This window comes from Camellia sinensis, chromosome 9 (genome assembly GCF_055761805.1).
Source record: "Camellia sinensis isolate YWXY chromosome 9, ASM5576180v1, whole genome shotgun sequence".
NCBI lineage: Eukaryota > Viridiplantae > Streptophyta > Magnoliopsida > Ericales > Theaceae > Camellia > Camellia sinensis.
The window spans coordinates 70,191,660-70,211,979 of NC_138969.1; the positions used below are offsets into that span (position 1 = coordinate 70,191,660).

The 20,320-nt window shown below is 44.5% G+C and overlaps 2 protein-coding genes across 2 annotated transcripts; both read left to right on the forward strand.

Moving 5' to 3' along the window:
• Positions 1 to 229: 229 nt before the first annotated feature.
• LOC114263979 (uncharacterized) lies at positions 230 to 17,330 on the forward strand. The gene is made up of 4 exons (XM_028204566.2): positions 230 to 783; positions 3,047 to 3,192; positions 3,283 to 3,393; positions 16,537 to 17,330. Exons 1-4 carry the CDS (start codon positions 300 to 302, stop codon positions 17,119 to 17,121), a joined length of 1,326 nt encoding a protein of 441 aa, XP_028060367.2. The 5' UTR covers positions 230 to 299; the 3' UTR covers positions 17,122 to 17,330.
• On the forward strand, positions 6,092 to 7,615 carry LOC145798649 (uncharacterized). Its single transcript, XM_082887052.1, has 2 exons — positions 6,092 to 6,784; positions 6,879 to 7,615. The coding sequence occupies exons 1-2, from the start codon at positions 6,347 to 6,349 to the stop codon at positions 7,500 to 7,502; spliced, it is 1,062 nt and encodes a 353-aa protein (XP_082743178.1). The 5' UTR covers positions 6,092 to 6,346; the 3' UTR covers positions 7,503 to 7,615.
• Positions 17,331 to 20,320: the final 2,990 nt, after the last annotated feature.

A 20,320-nucleotide genomic window follows, 5' to 3' on the forward strand; every position in this document is an offset into this window, starting at 1 on the left:
TAAGTACCTCATATCTTATTTCAAAAACTTTAGGAATGTCAATGTAATTTAATTATGAAAAATGGTTGAAAATACTAAAAATGATGCTGTAATAATATCACTAATGATGTAGTAATGAGCCCCACCCACTGCCTATGTTTTGTTTTTTTTTTGTTTTTTTGTTTTTTTGTTTTTTTTTTTTTTTTGACATTTCTAACGCATTGGTATTAGTGGTTTTTTTTAGTGGAATGATTTAATTATTTATTTTCCCTCCGAATCCCCCACCGTAAACGCGCTGCAGGTGGCAAAATGGTTCAAAAATGAAATTGTTGTTGCGCACAATAATCCTTTCATCTCTCTTCTACCACGGAAACCCTAGAAAAACCCTTATTTCCCCTCTCAAATCAATGGCTTGGACATGCTCAAAATGCACTTTCATCAACCCTTCCTCACAGAAATCAACCTGCCAGATCTGCTTGTCATCAACATCTTCATCATCTTCTTCACCACCCTGTTCTTCTTCTTCTTCATTTCCAACCACACCCAAATGGTCTTGCAAAGCCTGCACTTTCCTGAACCCATATCACAACACCAACTGCGATGTCTGCGGCACCAGAGCCTCGGCCATGTCGCTGTCGACCCCCGAAGACGTTGAATTGGATTCATCGGTTGGGTCTGTTTTCTTGCCCTTGCAGTCTTGCAAGAGGAAGAATCGAGAAGCCCCAATTGAGATTGCTGATGATTCTGTTGAACCAGGTGGTTTTCGTGGCGTTAAGGCGGCAAATAAGGAGGTGATTTCATTGGGTGAGTTCACACTTTTGTATGGTCGATTTGATTTTATGCATTTTTTTACTAGGTTTTGATCGCTTTGTTTTCTTTTTTCTAAACTGTTGTAATGAGAGCAGGAGAAAAAGGAAAAAAAATGTGATATTTGGGTGAGTGACCTTCCACCTGAAACCTCAATTTTACATGCCTGCACTTCTTTCCCATATTATGATTCTTTAAGGCTGTGTTTGGTTGATGGATTTGGAGAGGGATTTGAAAATAGAAAGGGAAAAGGTTGGTGAAATGTGAATGATATTTCACCTAAGTAGCCTAACTCTTTGTTTGGTATAATAGATGAGAAAAGAAAAGATTGTGGTTTTTACATTTGGGTGAGAAAAGAAAAAGAAATGATTTTTTTTTTTTTTTTAATGTTTGAATGGGTAAGTAGGAAGAGCATGTGAGAGAGGATACGAGTAAGATTTTTTCTAATTTCAATATTATGGAAATTATATAATCAATCAGTTTTTTTTTTCTCACCAAATCTCATTATTTTTTGTGCGAAATGAAAATCGGCAAAAATCAGAGAGTTCTCTTTCTTATCGGTTCTTATCATTTCCCAGAGAGAGAGACGCAATCCAAACAGAGTTAAATCTTTCCCAAATCAACAGATGAATCTCAGTCCTCCAAATATGCTTACTGGAAGAATTTCGCTAGTGCCAAAATTATGAGTCATTTATCACCAAATCAACCAATCCAAACAAGAGTTAAATCTGTCATAATGTATTCCCTCCCAAATCAACAGATGAGCCTGAATCCCTCAAATATGCTCACTGGCAGAATTTTGCTGGTGCCGAAATTACAATTATTGTATGTGCTAATTAGGTGCACTAATCAAAGGGTCACAACATTCCACCGCCTTTGAATAACCTTTTTGATTAAGGGTTGAAGTCTAGAAAGTGCTTCAGCGGATAATCACATCCCAAGTAGCATCTTCAGGTTGACTACAAGCCCACTGTACTGAAACTTAAGCCACAGCCTCGTTCCATGCCTCATCCATTTCAGTATTATTTCTGGACACACTTGAGAGATCAATCAGTTAGCCATTTCAGGTAATGGGTGTGCTATAGTCACCCTGGAACTAAAGTCTTTCTTCAGCCAGTGGACATGAAGAATGGGGCGGATTTTTGAATTTGGAGGTATATTCAACTATAAGCAACTGATCCCATGCACTCTGAAATTTGATGAGGCCCATAAAACGTCAATAATTTAAGAGAGCTTCTCATGGCCAATGAAGTTAGGTATTTTATTGAGTTTGTTTTGTTAGCTATTTTATTGTCAAGAGTTAACATTTTTCTCTAGATATTGTATTCTAATCTTGTTTTTTCTTTAAGGTCCAATTTTAGTGTTGTATTTTATTTCAGTTTGCGTTCTTTGTTTAGTGGCATTGGACGGGCTTGTTTACTTGTATTCTTGAATGGTACCAAGTCACATTGAATGTGCAATTCCTTGCTGTTTGTTTATAATCCAATTGTGCGATTCTTTGCAAGCGAAGGTTTAGTTATGGATAATAAACTTATGTTCAACAATGTGAGTGACTAAACTTGAAGCCAAAGATATTTAATAATATAGTTCATGGAAAGAAGTTGTTTTACAAAGAATTGAACTATTTAAGAATGAAGATATGTGGACTTCAATGTCTTAAGAATTTTAATGGGATTTGATTCAAGGTTTGAGAATTTTAATATGTAAAATTAACACGGAAGCAGTCTAGAGCTGACAACATGTGTGCTTTCAAGCTTGCTCTTTGTAAGGTGATCATATGTTGGTGGAAAAGTCCTCCTTGATCAAGCTTCTTAAGATTCTCAAGTCTGTTTGAGATTTTTTAGGGTCAACTGAAGGGCAGGAAATGATTCACTTCTTAATCTAAGGCTTCTGTTAATGTGGTGGTCTGACCTAATTTTGGACTGATTCTTAAGGTATACTTCGATCTTTTATTTTAAAGGGTATAAAAGACTTTTCAAAAGATCAGATTGTAGATAAAAGTTGGTTCAAAATACACTTTATGAGTTCCTATTTTATTAAATCGTAGTATATTTTTGTATATATTAGATACTCATTATGTTAATAATATTAGGTCATTTGAAGTTTTTTTTGGCAGTATTTGTGTTCACTGTTATAGCAGTTACTTATTTTTCCCCATTTGTGCATCTGTGGTTGTCGAATCCTAGGATTCACAAGTTCCATGTAATTGAAGATTAATTAATATGAGGCAAATCAGACAATAGTTTTTTGACAAGTGCAGTTGAAACTTTCAAAGGACCTGATTCAAGAACATTGAAGATTTTGAGTTATAATGTTTGGTTTCGAGAAGACTTGGAGATGCATAAGAGGATGAAAGCTTTGGGTGACCTTATTCAACTGCATTCCCCTGATTTGATATGCTTCCAGGTTTTTCTTATTCCATTTTTTCATACAATCTAACATAAATTCTAAGGTTTTTATGACTTTTCATTGTTTTTATGTCACCTTGCTCTGCAGGAGGTTACTCCCAATATCTATGACATTTTTCAACTATCCAGCTGGTGGAAAGTGTACCACTGCTCAGTTTCAAATGAGATGGCTTTTACTAGACCATACTTTTGCATGCAGGTGAGATTTTTATGATTTTCCCCATAGTAGGCTTCATTTTGTATATTTGGTTTTTATGAGGGAGGAATGTCTACGGTCAGCTGGATGGATGTTGCAGGCACTTTGTCCAACATCTACCATTCCATACAAACTGACACCCATGATGGCTTAAGATTTGACAGTATGATGTGCATTTACTTATTGAGGGCATCTTAGAATGTGCTTGTTGAACATGCTAGCACTGTTGGCACTGCAATTTACTTCCAGTTGAGGCTTTCTTCGGCTCAACTGGTAGGTTGGCTTATTTTTCTGGCTTATTTTTGTCTATAATTTACTTTTCTTTTTCTTTCTTTTCTTAGGTCCATCCTTAGACTGGACAATCTTCAAAATTATAATTGTACGGGGAGCAAATATTCCGACAAGCCCGTACTCCTTTCTTCCGAGCTCCGTCGATGTCCGATCACCTGCGAGCAAGTAACGGTGAGCTACCCGGCGGTGTGTGGCCGGAAAAACCCTCCGACGATCAAGTTAGCACACACCTTAGGATGGATCGAGAGAGAAGGGAGAGAGTGTTTGAGTGTAAGAATCCCTTACAGAGACGTTCGTGTGTCGCGTATGGGGGGCGCAGGCATGCTTACATACCTTCTGAGCCCCATATCCACTCCCAGTTATCTCTTGACGCGTGGCTCTGCTATCCCACCTGTCAGCACAAACCAGGCCATTCATCACCTAACCTCAACTGCCTGTCATCACAGCTGGAGCTCGGCAGCCGAGCTGCCCTATCCGTTGTTGTGCCATGCCGTGCTCCATACCCTAGCACTTCACTGGCTAAGACTGAGGAGGACCGGGCTAGGCGGCATCTCGGCAAAGCCTAGCCCGAGGTGCCTCCTGGGGTCGGCCTTTCTGCCGGTCAGACAACTTCCTCGGATGTCCGCGCCTTCCCGGGCGCCGGTCACTCGGCCTATCTGGCTTTGGCCATTCTCGGACCGAGCATCCTGGTCCGACCGAGCACTGCCTTGCCGAGCAGTTTCTGTCCGGTCCGGGGTGGCACACAGCCCGAACTCTGCCCGGCCCTAGTTCTGGCAGCCCTTCTCTGGGCGAACAGTCGATCATCTCGGCCCAATGCACTGCTGGGCTTTCAACCTGCTCGGTCGATGTCTCGGCCCAACTCCAGATCATAAATCACCCTCTCAATTGCCCCTTAATTCCGTCCGCGAGAGCGTGACTGGGATTACTCACTTCGACCGAGATAACATTTCTCCGGTCTTCAAGACGCCGAACCTCGCCCGGGCTAGTTAACATAATTGTCAGCAAACTTGCCCGGTTATATTCCCCGGCTGACATCTTTTCTCCAAAAGTAGCTCGGCTGGCTTTTCGCCTCTTCAACCCGTCGCTTCAGTCCTGACGTCGCCATAAATAGGGACATGTGGCGGGCTGCCATTGGTCATCGAGCAGCCCACCCGCCGTCTGTATCAGAATTTGAATTTGGGCGGTCTCATGCTTACATATACACGACCCCCACCATTTCATTTCTTCCTACTGCTGCTTCCATTTCTGACGATTCTGAAGCTCAAGCCTTCTCCTCAAACTCGACTGCCATTCTTCGTGTTCGAGGGACACGACCCTGTCCTTCACTGGTAAGTCATTCCACCCTCATTTTGTTGCTATTTTCCTTCATATTGCACACATTAGGACACAAAAACGTAGTCCTTAGGGCATAGGCCATAGAAAATGTTTCCAACCTCCTACTGTTCTTGGTGTTCTTCGTCTTCCTGAAGAACACTGAAGATCTGGGGCGAACCGGGCTCTCGGTCTTATTTTGATCCAAAAAACCAATCAAACTGGGCAAACAACATGTTTGTCGCAACCCTGGCACAAACCGAGATACCAAAAGGACTTTGTCGCTCAACCGGGCTAACATTTGGTCTGCTTGGGCGACCGTGCTCCTTAGATAGAATAGACAACCGAGGTGGTTTGGCACTCTTAATGACCGAGCTAAAATCCAGCTCCTTTTGCGCGACCGTGCCCAAACCTAACACTTACCATCCTTTTCCTGCAGAGTCCAAGGGGACCACTGTCATTCCTGAGGCTCTCAGGATCGAGAAGCTTCCAATAACCAGTGCCAAACCTCTCAGCCGGGATACACTAGGCCGGCCGCCAATGGGGAAATTCCGCTTCCTAGTGGATACTCCGGCCGCACTAGCTGCTTTCAGAGAGGACTACGGCATCCCGGCCGATGTTCATCTCGAACTGGCAGAAGAAGAGACCACACCCTGGGGCAGACTTGATCAATGCCCCTTCACTGTGCTCTCAATTGTCGAAGGGGGTCTCCGTTTCCCGCTCAATCCTCTTATAACCGAGTTCCTTCGTCGCACCGGGTTGGCACCCACACAAGTGTCAACCAATACCTATAGAATAATCAACGGCGTACATGAACTGAACAATCGGCTAGGCACCCACTTAGGTCTAGCCGAGATATTAAGGCAATACACAGTGGGCCACACCGGTGACGGCCTAGCATATTACTTGAAGATTAGACCGGGCAAGGAAAAAATTGTGACCGGCACCCTGGATAAAGATCTTCACGACGATGATTTTTTCTGGGTGTCGGGCAATTACGAAACAGCCGAGGTGCCGGGCTGGTTCATTAACAAGGACTTCGGTTCTTCCTGTAAGTCATTCAAACTTGCTCGGTTTAGCTTAACGTTTTACCTTGTAACTAACTGGTTTTCTTGTTTCCTTTGCAGCAATCCAAGCCTTGCAAGCCAACTATCGATTTCCCAACGTTGAAGCAATTCGGGCCGTGCTTCGGTATCCCCGCCGAGATTGCAACGAATTACTTGGCTACACACCGACATACAGGTATTCTGCTCCGCGCCGGAGTAGAGTAACTGACTTCCTCCGAGCTCCTTCGCCACCTTCAGATCCTACCTTTCCAGACGTTCCTCTCATCCGCCTGACCGAGGAACAAGAGATGGCCAAACGCAGCAGAATCAAGAATCTTCTCACCGCCACATCCGCCGAGCTGCCGAGCGTTGTAACCCGGTCGCCAGCTGCTGGTCAATCCAGCAGCGCTGTGGTCGCCCTTGCCTCCCAATCCGCCGGGCAATCCAGCCGAGAACCCTCTGCACAGCGCGCCGGGAAAAGAGCTCGGGCAGACCCGTCCGCCGAGCTTGTCACCGAGCTTACCACCGAGCATCCAACAGACGCCCCCGCCCCAGTGCCGGCCTGGCGCCCACATTTGAAGCACCGGGGCCAAGATATCCCGGCGACGGCTTCGATCAAGGGTGACAAAGAGCATCTGCTCGCCTTTGATCTGTCAAAAGCTCTGCTACTACCGAGCGACGTGGTCGGCAGCGACCACGTCCCCGACACTCGGTTGGTCAAGTCGTCAGTGAAGTCTATGGCCAGGGTAAGTTGATGTTCCTTTTAAAAATTTCACAAGTGTTTGCTCGGTTCCCTTTCTGCTCGGTCCCCTTTCTGATCAACTTTGCTTCTTTGTGCAGGCCATTCAAAAACAACACTTGGTTTTGGAGCGCATCCACCGGCTTAGGCAAAAAGCCAACGACACGGCCAGCCAGGTTGAAAGCCTTCAAGCCGAGCTCGGCCGAGCTAAGTCTTCGCTTGAAATGGCCAACTCCGACAATAACAGACTGCTCGGCCAGCTTGATGCGGCCGAGAAAAAACGAGATGAGCTCCAAGCCGAGGTGGATGCTCTGAAGAAGTCGAAGAAGAAAGCTTGTCGGGCTGCAAACACCGCTGGCTTCAACGAGGCCGATGAGAGCTATAAGAAGCAGGTCTTTGCAACGCAAGACATCTACTTCAAAGCAGGCTGGAAGTCTGCCTGCGAACACCTCGGCCAAGGCTCCGGCACCGACGTATTTGCCAACCCTCCTCCAGCTTCGCTACCGGTCTACCTTGTGCCTTACGCGAACGACGTATTCAGCGCTCTGCAAGCGGAGGCCGAGGAGGGACTTGAAGATGGAGAGGATGACACTGATTCAGAGGCAGAGGAGGCCGAGGTGCCAGAGCAGCCCGGCAGTGCTGAGCCCGGTGCCCAAGAAGTCAGCCCTACCATCAACCTTGATGCCGGCGAGGACGAGTTCACCAATCTCTCCCCCCTAGTTTAGTTTTCTTTTTCCTTGCTTTTGTATTTTTGCTTCCAACTCTTTTGATGTAACCGGGCTCTGTCCCCTCCTTTTGTAATGAATTTCTTATCAATGAAAAATTCAAATTTTTGCAAGTGTTTGCACGGTTGTAATCAGTTCTGTCTTCATCAAAACATCTCGGTATAACACATCGTTTGAACACTTTGTCGACCGGAATCCATAACACGGTCGAAGCATTTCAGCATAACAAAACAAATCCATGAACCGAAATAACCATCTCGGTTGTAACAAAGTTGAACAAATCAACACTTCCAACCGGAGTACACCATCTCGGTTGGGAATCCTAAGTTGGACAAGACCCCAACTCTTCCAACCGGAGTACATCATCTCGGTTGGGAATTCTAAATTGGACAAAACACCAACTCTTCCAACCGGAGTACATCATCTTGGTTGGGAATCCAAAGTTGGACAAAACACCAACTCTTCCAACCGGAATACATCATCTCGGTTGGGAATCTGAAGTTGGACAAAACACCAACTCTTCCAACCGGAGTACTTCATCTCGGTTGGGAATCCGAAGTTGGACAAAACACCAACTCTTCCAACCGGAGTACTTCATCTCGGTTGGGAATCCGAAGTTGGACAAAACACCAACTCTTCCAACCGGAGTACTTCGTCTCGGTTGGGAATCCGAAGTTGGACAAAACACCAACTCTTCCAACCGGAGTACTTCGTCTCGGTTGGGAATCCGAAGTTGGACAAAACACCAACTCTTCCAACCGGAGTACTTCATCTCGGTTCTTAACATTAAATGAAAGTCCAAGTGCTAAAGCAATATTACTTCTATAAATTGACAAAAAGGATTACATTCTGCTTTGCAAGCCAAAAAATTTCTTTACACAAGAAAAGAGAGCAAAAGCTTAAAAATAATACAGTTTCAAGTTGGCCGCATTCCATGGCCGGGGTATTACTCTTCCCTCTAGATCCTCCAAATGGTAAGCCCCCTTGCCCGCCAGACCGGTGATCTTGTAGGGTCCTTCCCAATTTGCCCCTAGCTTGCCTTCTCCTGGCACCAGGGTGTTGCCCATAACCTTCCTCAAAACCCAATCCCCCACCTTGAATGGTCTGGGGTGCACCGTCTTATTGTATTTCTTTGAGAGTTCTTGTTGGTAGGCGGCCACATGGATGAGGGCCTTCTTCCGACGCTCTTCCACTAGGTCCAGCTCCAAGGCAATAGCTTCAGCGTTCAGCTCGGGCTCAAAACTCTCGCTTCTAAGGGTGGGCATTCTAACTTCCAAAGGTATGACCGCCTCCATGCCGTAAGCCAAAGCAAATGGAGTTTCCCCGGTAGAACGTCGCGGGGTTGTACGGTATGCCCAAAGGACGTTAGGTAATTCCTCAGCCCATTTGCCCTTGGCCTTTTCCAGCCGTTTCTTCAACCCATCTAGTATAGTCTTATTCGATGCTTTGGCTTGACCATTGGATTGCGGGTAAGCCGGGGTGGAGTTGTAGAATTCTATCTTCAAATCTTCACAAAATCCTCTGAATAGGCGACCGTCAAACTGGGTGCCGTTGTCAGAGATCAAAATCTTGGGGACGCCAAACCGCGTGACCACGTTCTGCCAGACAAATCGCTTCACGTCTTTCTCTTTGATGGTTGCCAAGGGCTCAGCTTCAACCCACTTTGTGAAGTAATCTGTGGCCGCGATGAAGAATTTCCGGTTGCCCGGTGCTGTTGGCAGTGGTCCCACTATATCTAGCCCCCACATGGCGAAAGGTCAAGGACTGGTGAGGGGAAGAAGTTCCCTGGCAGGCTGGTGGATCTGATGGGCGAATTTCTGGCATTTTTCGCACTTGCGGACATACTTTTGTGCGTCGGCCTGCATGCACGGCCACCAGTATCCCTGCGAAATAGCTCGGTAGGCCAAGGACCTGCCCTCTATGTGGCTGCCACAAATGCCCTCGTGAATTTCGTACAAGAAGGCCTCCACACTGTTCGGGTGCACGCACTTTAAATAAGGCCCAGTGAAGGACTTCTTATACAACGCGCCCGATGGAGAGAGCCAAAACCGTTCTGATTTCACCCGGATTTTGTGTGCTGCTTTCTTGTCCGTTGGAAGAGTCCGGTCTCTGAGGAATAAGATCAAGGGGTCCATCCAGGAAGGACCTAGCCCGGCGCACAGTACATCCGTCTGCCCGGCGTCTTCAATGCTCGGCCGCGGAAGAAAGTCTATCAACAGGGGGTTTGGAGACGTACTATCTACCATGGAAGCGAGGCCGGCTAGTTCATCAGCTCGGCTGTTTTCTTCCCGGCCAATCTGTTGGACTCTGATTGCCTCAAACTGCTTGATGTGTTCCCTGACCAGAGCTTGGTACTTCGCCATCCTGTCATCCTTTGCTTCATAAATCCCAGAAACTTGGTTAACCACAAGCTGGGAATCACTGTACACAAGGAGCTCGGCAGCCTTCATTTGAATTGCGCTCTTGAGCCCGGCGAGAAGTGCCTCGTACTCAGCCTCGTTGTTAGACGCCGGGAAGCCAAGCGTTATAGAATGTTCAATGGTTAGGCCATCCGGGGATATAAGAACAATACCTAGGCCGGCACCATGGCGGTTGGACGCTCCATCAACGAAAAGCTTCCACATGTCCCCCACAAAAAGCTTCCAGCAGTCAGATGGGTCCTGAGAGTTGCGAAGGGCAATGGGATCACAACTGCTCGGCTGTGCGGTGTCAAGTTCGGTGTTGACCGGTTCAAATTCAGTGCCCCTTGGTGATTCGACACCGGACTCAGCAAGTTGTTTTGTAATGCTCAAGTCCGTAGGCGAATCATCAGGTTGCGGTGTGAAGCCGGCCGCAGGTTCTGAGCTATGTGGAACCATGCCTTCCCCCCTTGATGATTCGGCACCGGACTCAGCAAGTTGGTTCGGAATGCCCAAGTCCGTAGGCGAATCATCAAGTTCTGAGCGGTGTGGTCCAATTTCTTCCCCCCTTGGTGATGCGGTACCGGACAGAGTGGATGGGTTGGTGATACACAACTCCGTCATCGCATCACCGGGTGGTATGACCGTGCAAACTGAGGGAACTTTGATGGTGCGCGCTGACTCCGCGGCGCTACCTAATTCAACTGGTTGTTCCTCGGTTGGCATTGCGTGCATCTCATCATCTGCCTCAGCAATGTCGACCGGGCATACCGGATGAGTGCCAGGTGAGAACTCGGCGACAAAATCTGCCAAGGTTTGGGCTTTGATGGCGGTGCGAGGCTGGAACTTCACATCAAACTGTCCCAACTCGACCGCCCACTTTAGAATTCGGCCTGAAAAGTCCGCGCGTTCAAACAATGCCTTGAGGGGAAACTCGATCAATACGATGATAGTATGGGCGTGAAAATAGTGCGCCAATTTTCTTGAAGCCATCATCAAGGCCAGGGCAAGCTTCTCCAGTGGCAAGTACCTTGATTCTGCCGGTAACAAAGTTTTGCTGACATAAAAAATTGGGAGGTGCTTGATTCCTTCAGCCCGGACTAACACCGCACTTACTGCGTGCTGGGAGACGGCAAGGTAAAGGTAGAGTTCCTCACCCGGCTCTGGTGTAACCAACAGCGGCGGAGAAGACAAATAATCCTTGAGCTCGGCCAAAGCTCGGTCACACTCGTCATCCCGTGAGAACTTTGACTTCAATGCTTGAAAGAAAGGGCGGCAGCGATCTGACGACCGGCTTATAAATCGATTAAGCGCGGCGGCCATCCCGGCCAGATGCTGCACGTCCTTAGCCGAGCTGGGCTGCTTCAACTCTTGCACGGCTCTGATCTGAGTAGGCTCTGCTTCGATGCCTCGGTTCGTGACTAAGAATCCCAAAAATTTTCCGGATCCCACGCCAAAGGCACACTTTGAGGCGTTCAAGCGCAGCTTGTGCTTCTTCAGAATGGCAAACATCTTGGCTAAGTCGGACAAATGGTTTGCCTCATGTCGGCTCTTTACCACCATATCATCGATGTAAGCCTCCATTGTCCGGCCGAGCAAAGGAGCAAACATTTTGGTCACCATCCTCTGAAAGGTTGCCCCGGCGTTTTTCAAACCAAAGGGCATAACTCGATAACAGAAGAGTCCCCTTGGAGTCGTGAAAGAGGTGATCTCTCGGTCAGGCCCATGCATGGCGATCTGGTGATAGCCGCTGTACGCATCCAAGAAACTGAGCCTATTGTGTCCAGCCGTCAAGTCCACCAGTTGGTCAATGCGCGGCAAAGGGAAGCTGTCTTTGGGACAAGCTCGGTTGACTGTCTTGTAGTCGACACAAACTCGCCACTTCCCATTCTTCTTAGGCACCACTACTGTGTTGGAGATCCACCGGGGATAATGCACTTCTTGGATTGCTCGTGCCTCGAGCAGGTTCTTGACCTCCTCGGCAACTACCTCGGCGTGATGCAACGCCGATCTCCTTGTTCGCTGGATGACTGGCTTTGCTCCAGGGAAGACATTGAGGTGATGGCAGATAAAATTCGGGTCGAGGCCAGGCATGTCGTAAGGCGACCATGCAAAGACTTCGATATTTGCCATCAAAAACTCAATCATCTCGGTCCTCTCTATGGCCGTGAGACTTGAGCCCAGCAAGAAGAACTTGTCCGGCTGCTCGGTATCAATCCGCACTTCAACCAATTCCTCAACAGCCTTATCTTCGGCCTTGGTGCCTACATCATCCAAGACACCCTGGTCCTCCGGTCCCTCAATCATTTGAACGAATCCTTTGGTAGCCCGGCTTCCGTTGACCGCCACGAAGCACTGTTTGGACATGACCTGATCGCCCTAAATCTCCTCGATTGCCCCCATAGCCGAGGGGAATCTCATTACTTGGTGAGAAGTTGATGCCACAGCTTGCATGGCGTGTAGCCATCCCCTTCCAAGGATAAGGTTGTACGTCGAAGGCACTTGCAGCACCCAAAACTCAACTTGCTTGACCACGGATCCCGCTTTGACCGGTAGGATTATCTTTCCCAAAGGCCACTCCGGTTGCGAGTTGAATCCAACCAATGGCGAAGTAGCCGGAGTCAAGTCCGTCTCACGGAGTTTAAGCTGTTTGAACGCATCATAATACATGATCTCGACCGAGCTTCCCTGATCGATCAAGATCCGTCTAACATCAAATTCTTTGACGCGTAGTGTTACTACAAGAGCATCGTTGTGCGGCGTCTGGATACGCTCTAAATCCCTTGAGGTGAAACTAATCACGTCTTTCTCTTCTGTCTTCCCCCTTTTGATGGCAGGTTGTACCGACAAAACTTCCCTCATGTGCTCTGCCTTCTTGATCATGCCTCGGAGTTCGCAAACACGCTCCGGTTCCACGATGCCGTGGATGACATTAATAACTCCTTGTGGTGGTGCATCTCGGTCATCCTGTCCCCTGGGATCGATTGCAGCCTGATTCGGTTTCACGCCGCCATCAATGTAAAGGTCCAGATGCCCGGCCGCAACCAGTTCTTCCAAGTGTTGTCGCAAAGGCAAACAATCCTCAGTCCGGTGGCCTCTCCCCCGGTGGAACGTGCAACGATACCGCGGATTGTAGCCCTTTTGTCCATCGCCCAACTTAGCAGGAAATCGGACATACTCCTCGTCTCGGATTTCACTAAGTATGCGATAGATTGGAATCTTGAAGACCGTGGTTATGCCAGTCCTCGCCTTCATTCTTCTGTTTGCGTCCTCAACGTCATCTCGGGGGTAGTCATCCCGGTCATTCCGATGTCCTCTACCCCGGTTTTTACGATTTGAACCCTGGTCTGGTTCCTCTGCTGGGTTACTTGAGCGGCTGGACTCTTGCCCAACTGCGTGCACTTTGCCTGCTGTCTTCTTGTCTGTTACGATCGGACTAGCTTTCACGGTAGAAGCCGATGCGTCATCCTCTACACGGATGTGCTCATTGATGCGCTGCATGAGCTGGCCCATGGAGGTCGGCTGGTGCATGGTAAGCGAGTCCCGCAGTCTATGTCCGACCGGGAGACCGCGCTTATACTACGTGATTGCAAGGTTGACCGGGCAGTCTAAGATCTCGTTGAAGGTTTCCCAGTACCTTGAATTGTACGCCTTCAGTGTGTTGCACGGTTCCATCTTGACACTTAGCAAGTGATCGACTTCCTTTGGTGTTTTTGTGTTGGTTTTGAAGCGCGTAACAAACGCCTCGGCCAACTGATGCCACCTTTGTATGCTCCCTTCCGGCAACCTTTCGAACTACTTTAAGCCCAGCTCGCCCAAACTTGACGGGAAGATTAGGCACATAAGTCCGTCATTCCGCCTATGTCCGGCCATAACCTGTCGGAAGTGACTCACATGCATGTAAGGGTCGGTTTTTCCGTCATAGAGTGTGAACTTAGGTTGGTGGAAGCCTGCCGGAAGTGGTGTTGTCTCAATTTCCAGGGAAAAAGGAGTGGCACTCAGCCTGGCCAAGTCCATGTCTTCGAAGAGTGGAACTACTATGCGGGGTGGAGGCATTCCGACCTCCTCACTGGCGTGAACCCCATAGGATAACCGCTGGAAAGTAGGTATCCTCTGAGCTTCGCGGCGGCGGGCCCGTTCCTTTAAGACCGCCCGTAAATCCTCTGACTGAGCGGAGTATGAGTACCTCGACGTCGTCGCCGGACGTGAGGGTTTGTAGGTGCTGTCTTGCGCGCTAGACTTTTCTGCATGCACGTCGGAATCACCAACCTGGTAACTTCTGGTGATGGAAATGGACTGAGTGCGTCGCTGACTCTGATCGCCTGACCGGCGGGATGGGGTGCGCTCACTGTGGTCTCCCACTCCAGCTACACCTTTCCCTTTGACATGCCGCTTAAGATCTTCCATCTCCGCCGCCATCCGCCTGATGACAGCGTGTTGGTCCCTCAACTTGTTTTCCAGTCGCCTGTCGTTCGAGTCTCTCCTCCGCCGGTGACCGTCTGGACTCCATGAATGACCATGACTCCTTCCGCGCTTATCCCGCGCGTCTCCTGACTGTCCTCCAGTGGGCGTCCCCAAGTCAGCCATTGGATGGACGGCAGGGGGTCCCTCTCTCCTTCGGGTATACTCCGGGGTGGCTCCGTCGATGGCGGACAACGGAAACTCGTCGTTGTTCGCCATGGACTGCGATCAGACGAGCCTGGAAGACAAGGTTTTGTCTGAAAACTCTACTCCCACAGACGGTGCCAATTGTACGGGGAGCAAATATTCCGGCAAGCCCGTACTCCTTTCTTCCGAGCTCCGTCGATGTCCGATCACCTGCGAGCAAGTAACGGTGAGCTACCCGGCGGTGTGTGGCCGGAAAAACCCTCCGACGATCAAGTTAGCACACACTTTAGGATGGATCGAGAGAGAAGGGAGAGAGTGTTTGAGTGTAAGAATCCCTTACAGAGACGTTCGTGTGTCGCGTATGGGGGGCGCAGACATGCTTACATACCTTCTGAGCCCCATATCCACTCCCAGTTATCTCTTGACGCGTGGCTCTGCTATCCCATCTATCAGCACAAACCATGCCATTCATCACCTAACCTCAACTGCCTGTCATCACAGCTGGAGCTCGGCAGCCGAGCTGCCCTATCCGTTGTTGTGCCATGCCGTGCTCCATACCCTAGCACTTCACTGGCCAAGACTGAGGAGGACCGGGCTAGGCGGCATCTCGGCAAAGCCTAGCCCGAGGTGCCTCCACTGGCCAAGACTGAGGACCGGGCTAGGCGGCATCTCGGCAAAGCCTAGCCCGAGGTGCCTCCTGGGGTCGGCCTTTCTGCCGGTCAGACAACTTCCTCGGATGTCCGCGCCTTCCCGGGCGCCGGTCACTCGGCCTATCTGGCTTTGGCCATCCTCGGACCGAGCATCCTGGTCCGACCGAGCATTGCCTTGCCGAGCAGTTTCTGTCTGGTCCGGGGTGGCACACAGCCCGAACTCTGCCCGGCCCTAGTTCTGGCAGCCCTTCTCTGGGCGAACAGTCGATCATCTCGGCCCAATGCACTGCTGGGCTTTCAACCTGCTCGGTCGATGTCTCGGCCCAATTCCAGATCATAAATCACCCTCTCAATAATAAAAATTATTATTTTTTGGATAAAGCCTACTAAAGATGAAAGGGTAAATTACACTTTGTCCCTTTTATGTTTGGCCACTTTCCGACTTTTTGGCCCTTAAAGTTTGTTTTTTCCCTTTTTGACCCTTGATATTTCAAATTTTTTCTGACTTTACTCCTCAAGCTAATTTTTGATTAAAAATTAGACAGAAAATGCCACAATAATTCTCACATAACATAAAAAATGTATTATTATATTGGAGTTTTAGTTTATGTTAGAGATGTGAGATATATATAATAAAATATTTTCATGCTATGTGACTGTCAATGTGTTATTTTCTGTCTAATTTTTAACAGAAATTAACTTTAGGAGCAAAGTGGGAAAAGCTTGAAACATGAAAGGTCAAAGTAAAAAAAAAAAAAAAAACTTTAAAGGCCAAAGTGGAAAAATGGTCAAACATAAAAGGAGTAAAGTGTAATTTACCCAAGATGAAAATAAGCCAAAAAGACTTAAAAGAAGTTGGCTTATTTTTGTTTTTGGTGAACATTTAAAAAAAAAAAAAAATCATTTTTAATTTTTAGAATTATCTAGTCTAGTCTAGAGATGGACCTAAAAAGTGAAGAATTGACTTAAAAGCAGAAAAAAATTCAATAAAAGACAAAAATAAGCCAGCTCATAAGCTGTAGATATATTTGAATTTGCTGTTTCTGAATGCGTGGGTTATACACAATCAACAGTTTAGGTGTATTTTACATGGTAGGGAAATTGACCCATCCACGTAATTGTATGCATCTAGTTGATCAATTATAAAAATGTTAGAATAGATCAGCCAGTTGCGTTATTGGAATATAATTTTTGACATTTTGAGTCTGACCAGTAGCTTGCTCTTCAAAATTTTGCAAGGCCAGTCAATTTTAAATTTTTTTTGGCAATATTTCTTAGATATTTATATTTTTTTACCTTGGCATAGTTGCTTCCATTGTTGGATGAGTTGTAGTAATGGTGATTTAAGACCTGATGTCCCTCCCAAATAACTTGCAGTTAAGCAAACTGCCAGTAAAATCATACAGCTGTAAACCATTCAGTAATTCCATAATGGGAAGAGAACTTTGTGTCGCTGAGGTTGAAGTTCATGCAGACATGCCATTGGTTGTTGCCACTAGCCATCTTGAAAGTCCTTGTCCAGCCCCTCCGAAATGGGATCAGATGTTCAGCAAGGAACGTGTAGCTCAGGCACAGGAAGTGCTGAACCTTCTTAAGAAAAATGAAAATGTGATTTTCTGTGGTGACATGAACTGGGATGACAAGTTGGATGGTCAATTTCCTTTGCTCGATGGATGGGTTGATGCCTGGGTGCAGTTAAAGCCCGGAGAAAATGGATGGACATATGATACCAAATCGAACCAGATGCTTTCTGGTAATCGGACTCTGCAAAAGCGACTGGATCGATTTGTATGCAATTTGCGTGATTTCAAGATAAGAAGAATAGACATGATTGGCATGGAGCCCATACCAGGTCTGTCATATTGCAAGGAGAAGAAAGTGAAAAAGGAATTGCAAAAATTGATGCTCCCTGTGTTGCCTAGCGATCATTATGGGTTGCTATTAACAATCTGTGCAGAGTAATGTCAGTTAAGTGATCATATCCAAGCAGACAAGCAATGTTGATTGCTTTTTTGTGCTCTTTAATGCAATCATGCTTGATATGCAGTTTTGTATAGAAAAAGGTGGAATGATGTAAAGGGCTTATAACCTTTTGTGGAGCATTGTTTTCCATATTTTGTAAGAAACTACTTCTATGGGAATGATTTACTTATCGGATATTACTTTATCAATGCGTCTCAGTGAGAACTGGAATATTGGATTGTTTTTTGAGTTTTTGACCTGTCATCCTTAGCATCAAACTGAATGTATTATCTAGTTTTTGCTCATATTCTTTCAAGAATTTCTTGTTTTCCGTTGCCTTAAAATGTCAGGTACTTGATTAGATAGGGAGGGATTGAAATCCCATTAAGATCCTTGGTGATTGAATTCACATTCTCATTTGCCATACCAGAAATGGATTTCCTCTGATGTTCTTTCAGAGAGAATGATTATTTGGAGGGCTGAGTGAGGTATTGAAGCTCTTTGATCAAAAAACTAGTTGGTTGGTTACCATGAGCAATCAGAGGAAGCATTGGCAACCAAATTCTATATTCTTCATCTTGTCTTGTAGTTACTCTTTATTAGTTTGAACTTGCTTTTGTAATTCTTGTTTGAATCACCTATGTTTTTGAGCTCTGTGCCAAAGTTGCCGAAGTATATATTTTGACTAAGCATTTCTCTGCTAAAGAAAATTTTGCAAATGACTTCATTGAGAGAACTGGTGGAGTTCCTTTTTCTGTTGTCCATCTCTAATTTGACAAAGGCTGATGCTCCTCTATGCTCGATTTTCATTTGGTCACATAGCTCGATTTTCATCGACAAACAATCCTCTGAATCTTGAGCTCGATTTTCATTGACAAACAATCCTCTGAATCTTGAGAGGTCTGCGTGATTGCTATCAACATGTGGGAAAAGCCAACTTCAAGTCATACACCACTGCTACAACAAAGCGAAGATGTTATAGGATTTGAGTTCTAATTGTATTCTTCTGTTTCTTTATACAATTAAATGGAGCACCAATTCACATTTGAAGGATATAATAAGTTGGTTCTGTTGTATTTTACTAGGCAATTGAACGAAGAAGTCAGTCTATAACGGGATAACCAAATAAGCAGAGGCCTCACCATGAAATCAAGTTAGTTTTCTTGAGATGGCTGTCAGCTAGTTTTGTTTTGTTTTGTGTTTTGTGTTTTGTGTGTTTTTGTTTTTTTTCTTCAAATTCGTGCATATTCACGTATTTGTTACATACGAGAAATGTAAATTAAAATGTTACATTCTAATGCAATCCAACAGTTTCCTAATAAATATTTGTTACATAATTTTTTGGGTTTGACTTCCCTCCAATCCGTGATCGGATTGGGCCCGTGGGGGCCTATCACGGATCTCGTTTTGATAATCTGAACCATTCAATGTGTAGAACTCGTCAAGTATTATATACTTGCAAAAAATTACGTTGACAAGATATTAATAGAATTCATAAGAAGTTAATTAAAAAAACTCCCACCATTTTTTTTTATCGAATACAAATTTTTTTAAAAAATACACAACTAAATAACTATCCATAAACTCACTAACCACACATCACATATAATCCAACTGTGTGTTTGATTCAAGGGATTAGAGGGGGATTATTTACTATTTGGATTGCTTATCTAATTGAGGGAGATGTCCATGATTTGGTGTAATTTTAGTCTGCCAGACATTAAGTTCGGCCGGACTCCATATCCTTCATATGAAGGACTAAACAATCGCAGGGGGTGTGAAATATTTATTTTACCCTCATGTTATTACTTAGTAAACAATTAAAAAAATGTAAAATAGTCTTTTGAACATTTATAAATTATTCTCTGTGTTGTTAATTTAAAATTATATATTAAATAAAAATTATAAATTATAAATTAAATTTATTTAAAAATAATAAATTAAAAATTATGCCTTATAAATTAATTTTTTTTAGTGTTGTTAAAAAATTAAATTTATATATTAAATAAAATTACTTTTTTGGTGTTGTTAATTTAAAATTATATATTAAATATAAATTATAAATTTAATTTAATTAAAAATTATGGCCTTATAAATTATAAATTTTTAGTGCTGTTAAATTATAAATTATAGATTACAAATTTAAAATTATATATTAAGTAAAAAAATATAAACTATAAATTACAAGGGTAAAATAGTCTTTTGAACATTTATCTTTATCTAGTCCGTCCAACCAAATATTAGATTTACTAAAAATAATCTTTTTTAGACATCTGTGAGAAAACAAACATGAGATACATATCTAATCCAACCAAATAGTCCAGGGAATTCACAGTCCCAGGATTCAAGTCCGATAGATTCTAATCTCCCTTATCTAGTCAGTCCAATCAAATCACTAATGGAGATATAAAAAAATAGGAAAAACCAATTAAATTAATTGAACCAGTCTAAATTGACTATATTTGGTCTTTTTTTAAATAAGAATCGGTTTGTGCGATTTTTTAATTTATTTTTTTTTGATTTTCAGTTCGATATCGGTTCAAGCACCTTGTGTACTGAACTAAACCGAAACCGACCGCTTCAACATATATTATATTTATAATATATATAATTTAATAATATAATAATATTAATAAATATATTAAATTATTAACCTTATCATCTTTAGGTTTGTAATATTTTATTATATATAATTTTAACTTTAACTTATTATTCTTAAAGCTTTGGTGTTTTTAACTTCTTTTTTTTTTTTGGTTTGTATTTTTATTAATCTATGAATTGAAAAGTATTTATTAAATGGATGGATTGAACATGTTTGAAGTAGTGAACAAATAATTAATTCAATGTTTTATATTGGAAAGTGACTACATATTAAAAAGTAGTTCAAGTTTCAAAATTGAGTCGATTTGGTTTAGTGCAATTTGAAAGGAGAGGTGAACTGTATCAGTACTCAAAATAATAAAATCAACATTATTAATTTGTTAATAATTTTTACCAAAATACCGATCGTGCTATACCGATTACATCTCTAAGACTTTAATTACTATCTAACTAATTAATAACTAGGACTCTAATTACTATCTAACTAATTAATAATAACCAACATAAATATAAAACAATATGAACTTATCACATCTTCGCTCTTACCCCCTTGAGATTTTTTCACCCCCAAGATGTCCTCTCTTCTCAAACTCTCTTG

Excerpts from the sequence above, each read along its gene's own strand:
- LOC114263979 (XM_028204566.2), top strand. The coding sequence starts at position 300 with ATGAAATTGTTGTTGCGCACAATAATCCTTTCATCTCTCTTCTACCAC. Across the intron at positions 784-3,046 it reads TAAGGAGGTGATTTCATTGG|TTGAAACTTTCAAAGGACCT; the intron begins GTGAGTTCACAC and ends TGACAAGTGCAG. Across the intron at positions 3,394-16,536 it reads GACCATACTTTTGCATGCAG|TTAAGCAAACTGCCAGTAAA; the intron begins GTGAGATTTTTA and ends AATAACTTGCAG.
- LOC145798649 (XM_082887052.1), top strand. The coding sequence starts at position 6,347 with ATGGCCAAACGCAGCAGAATCAAGAATCTTCTCACCGCCACATCCGCC. Across the intron at positions 6,785-6,878 it reads CAGTGAAGTCTATGGCCAGG|GCCATTCAAAAACAACACTT; the intron begins GTAAGTTGATGT and ends TTCTTTGTGCAG.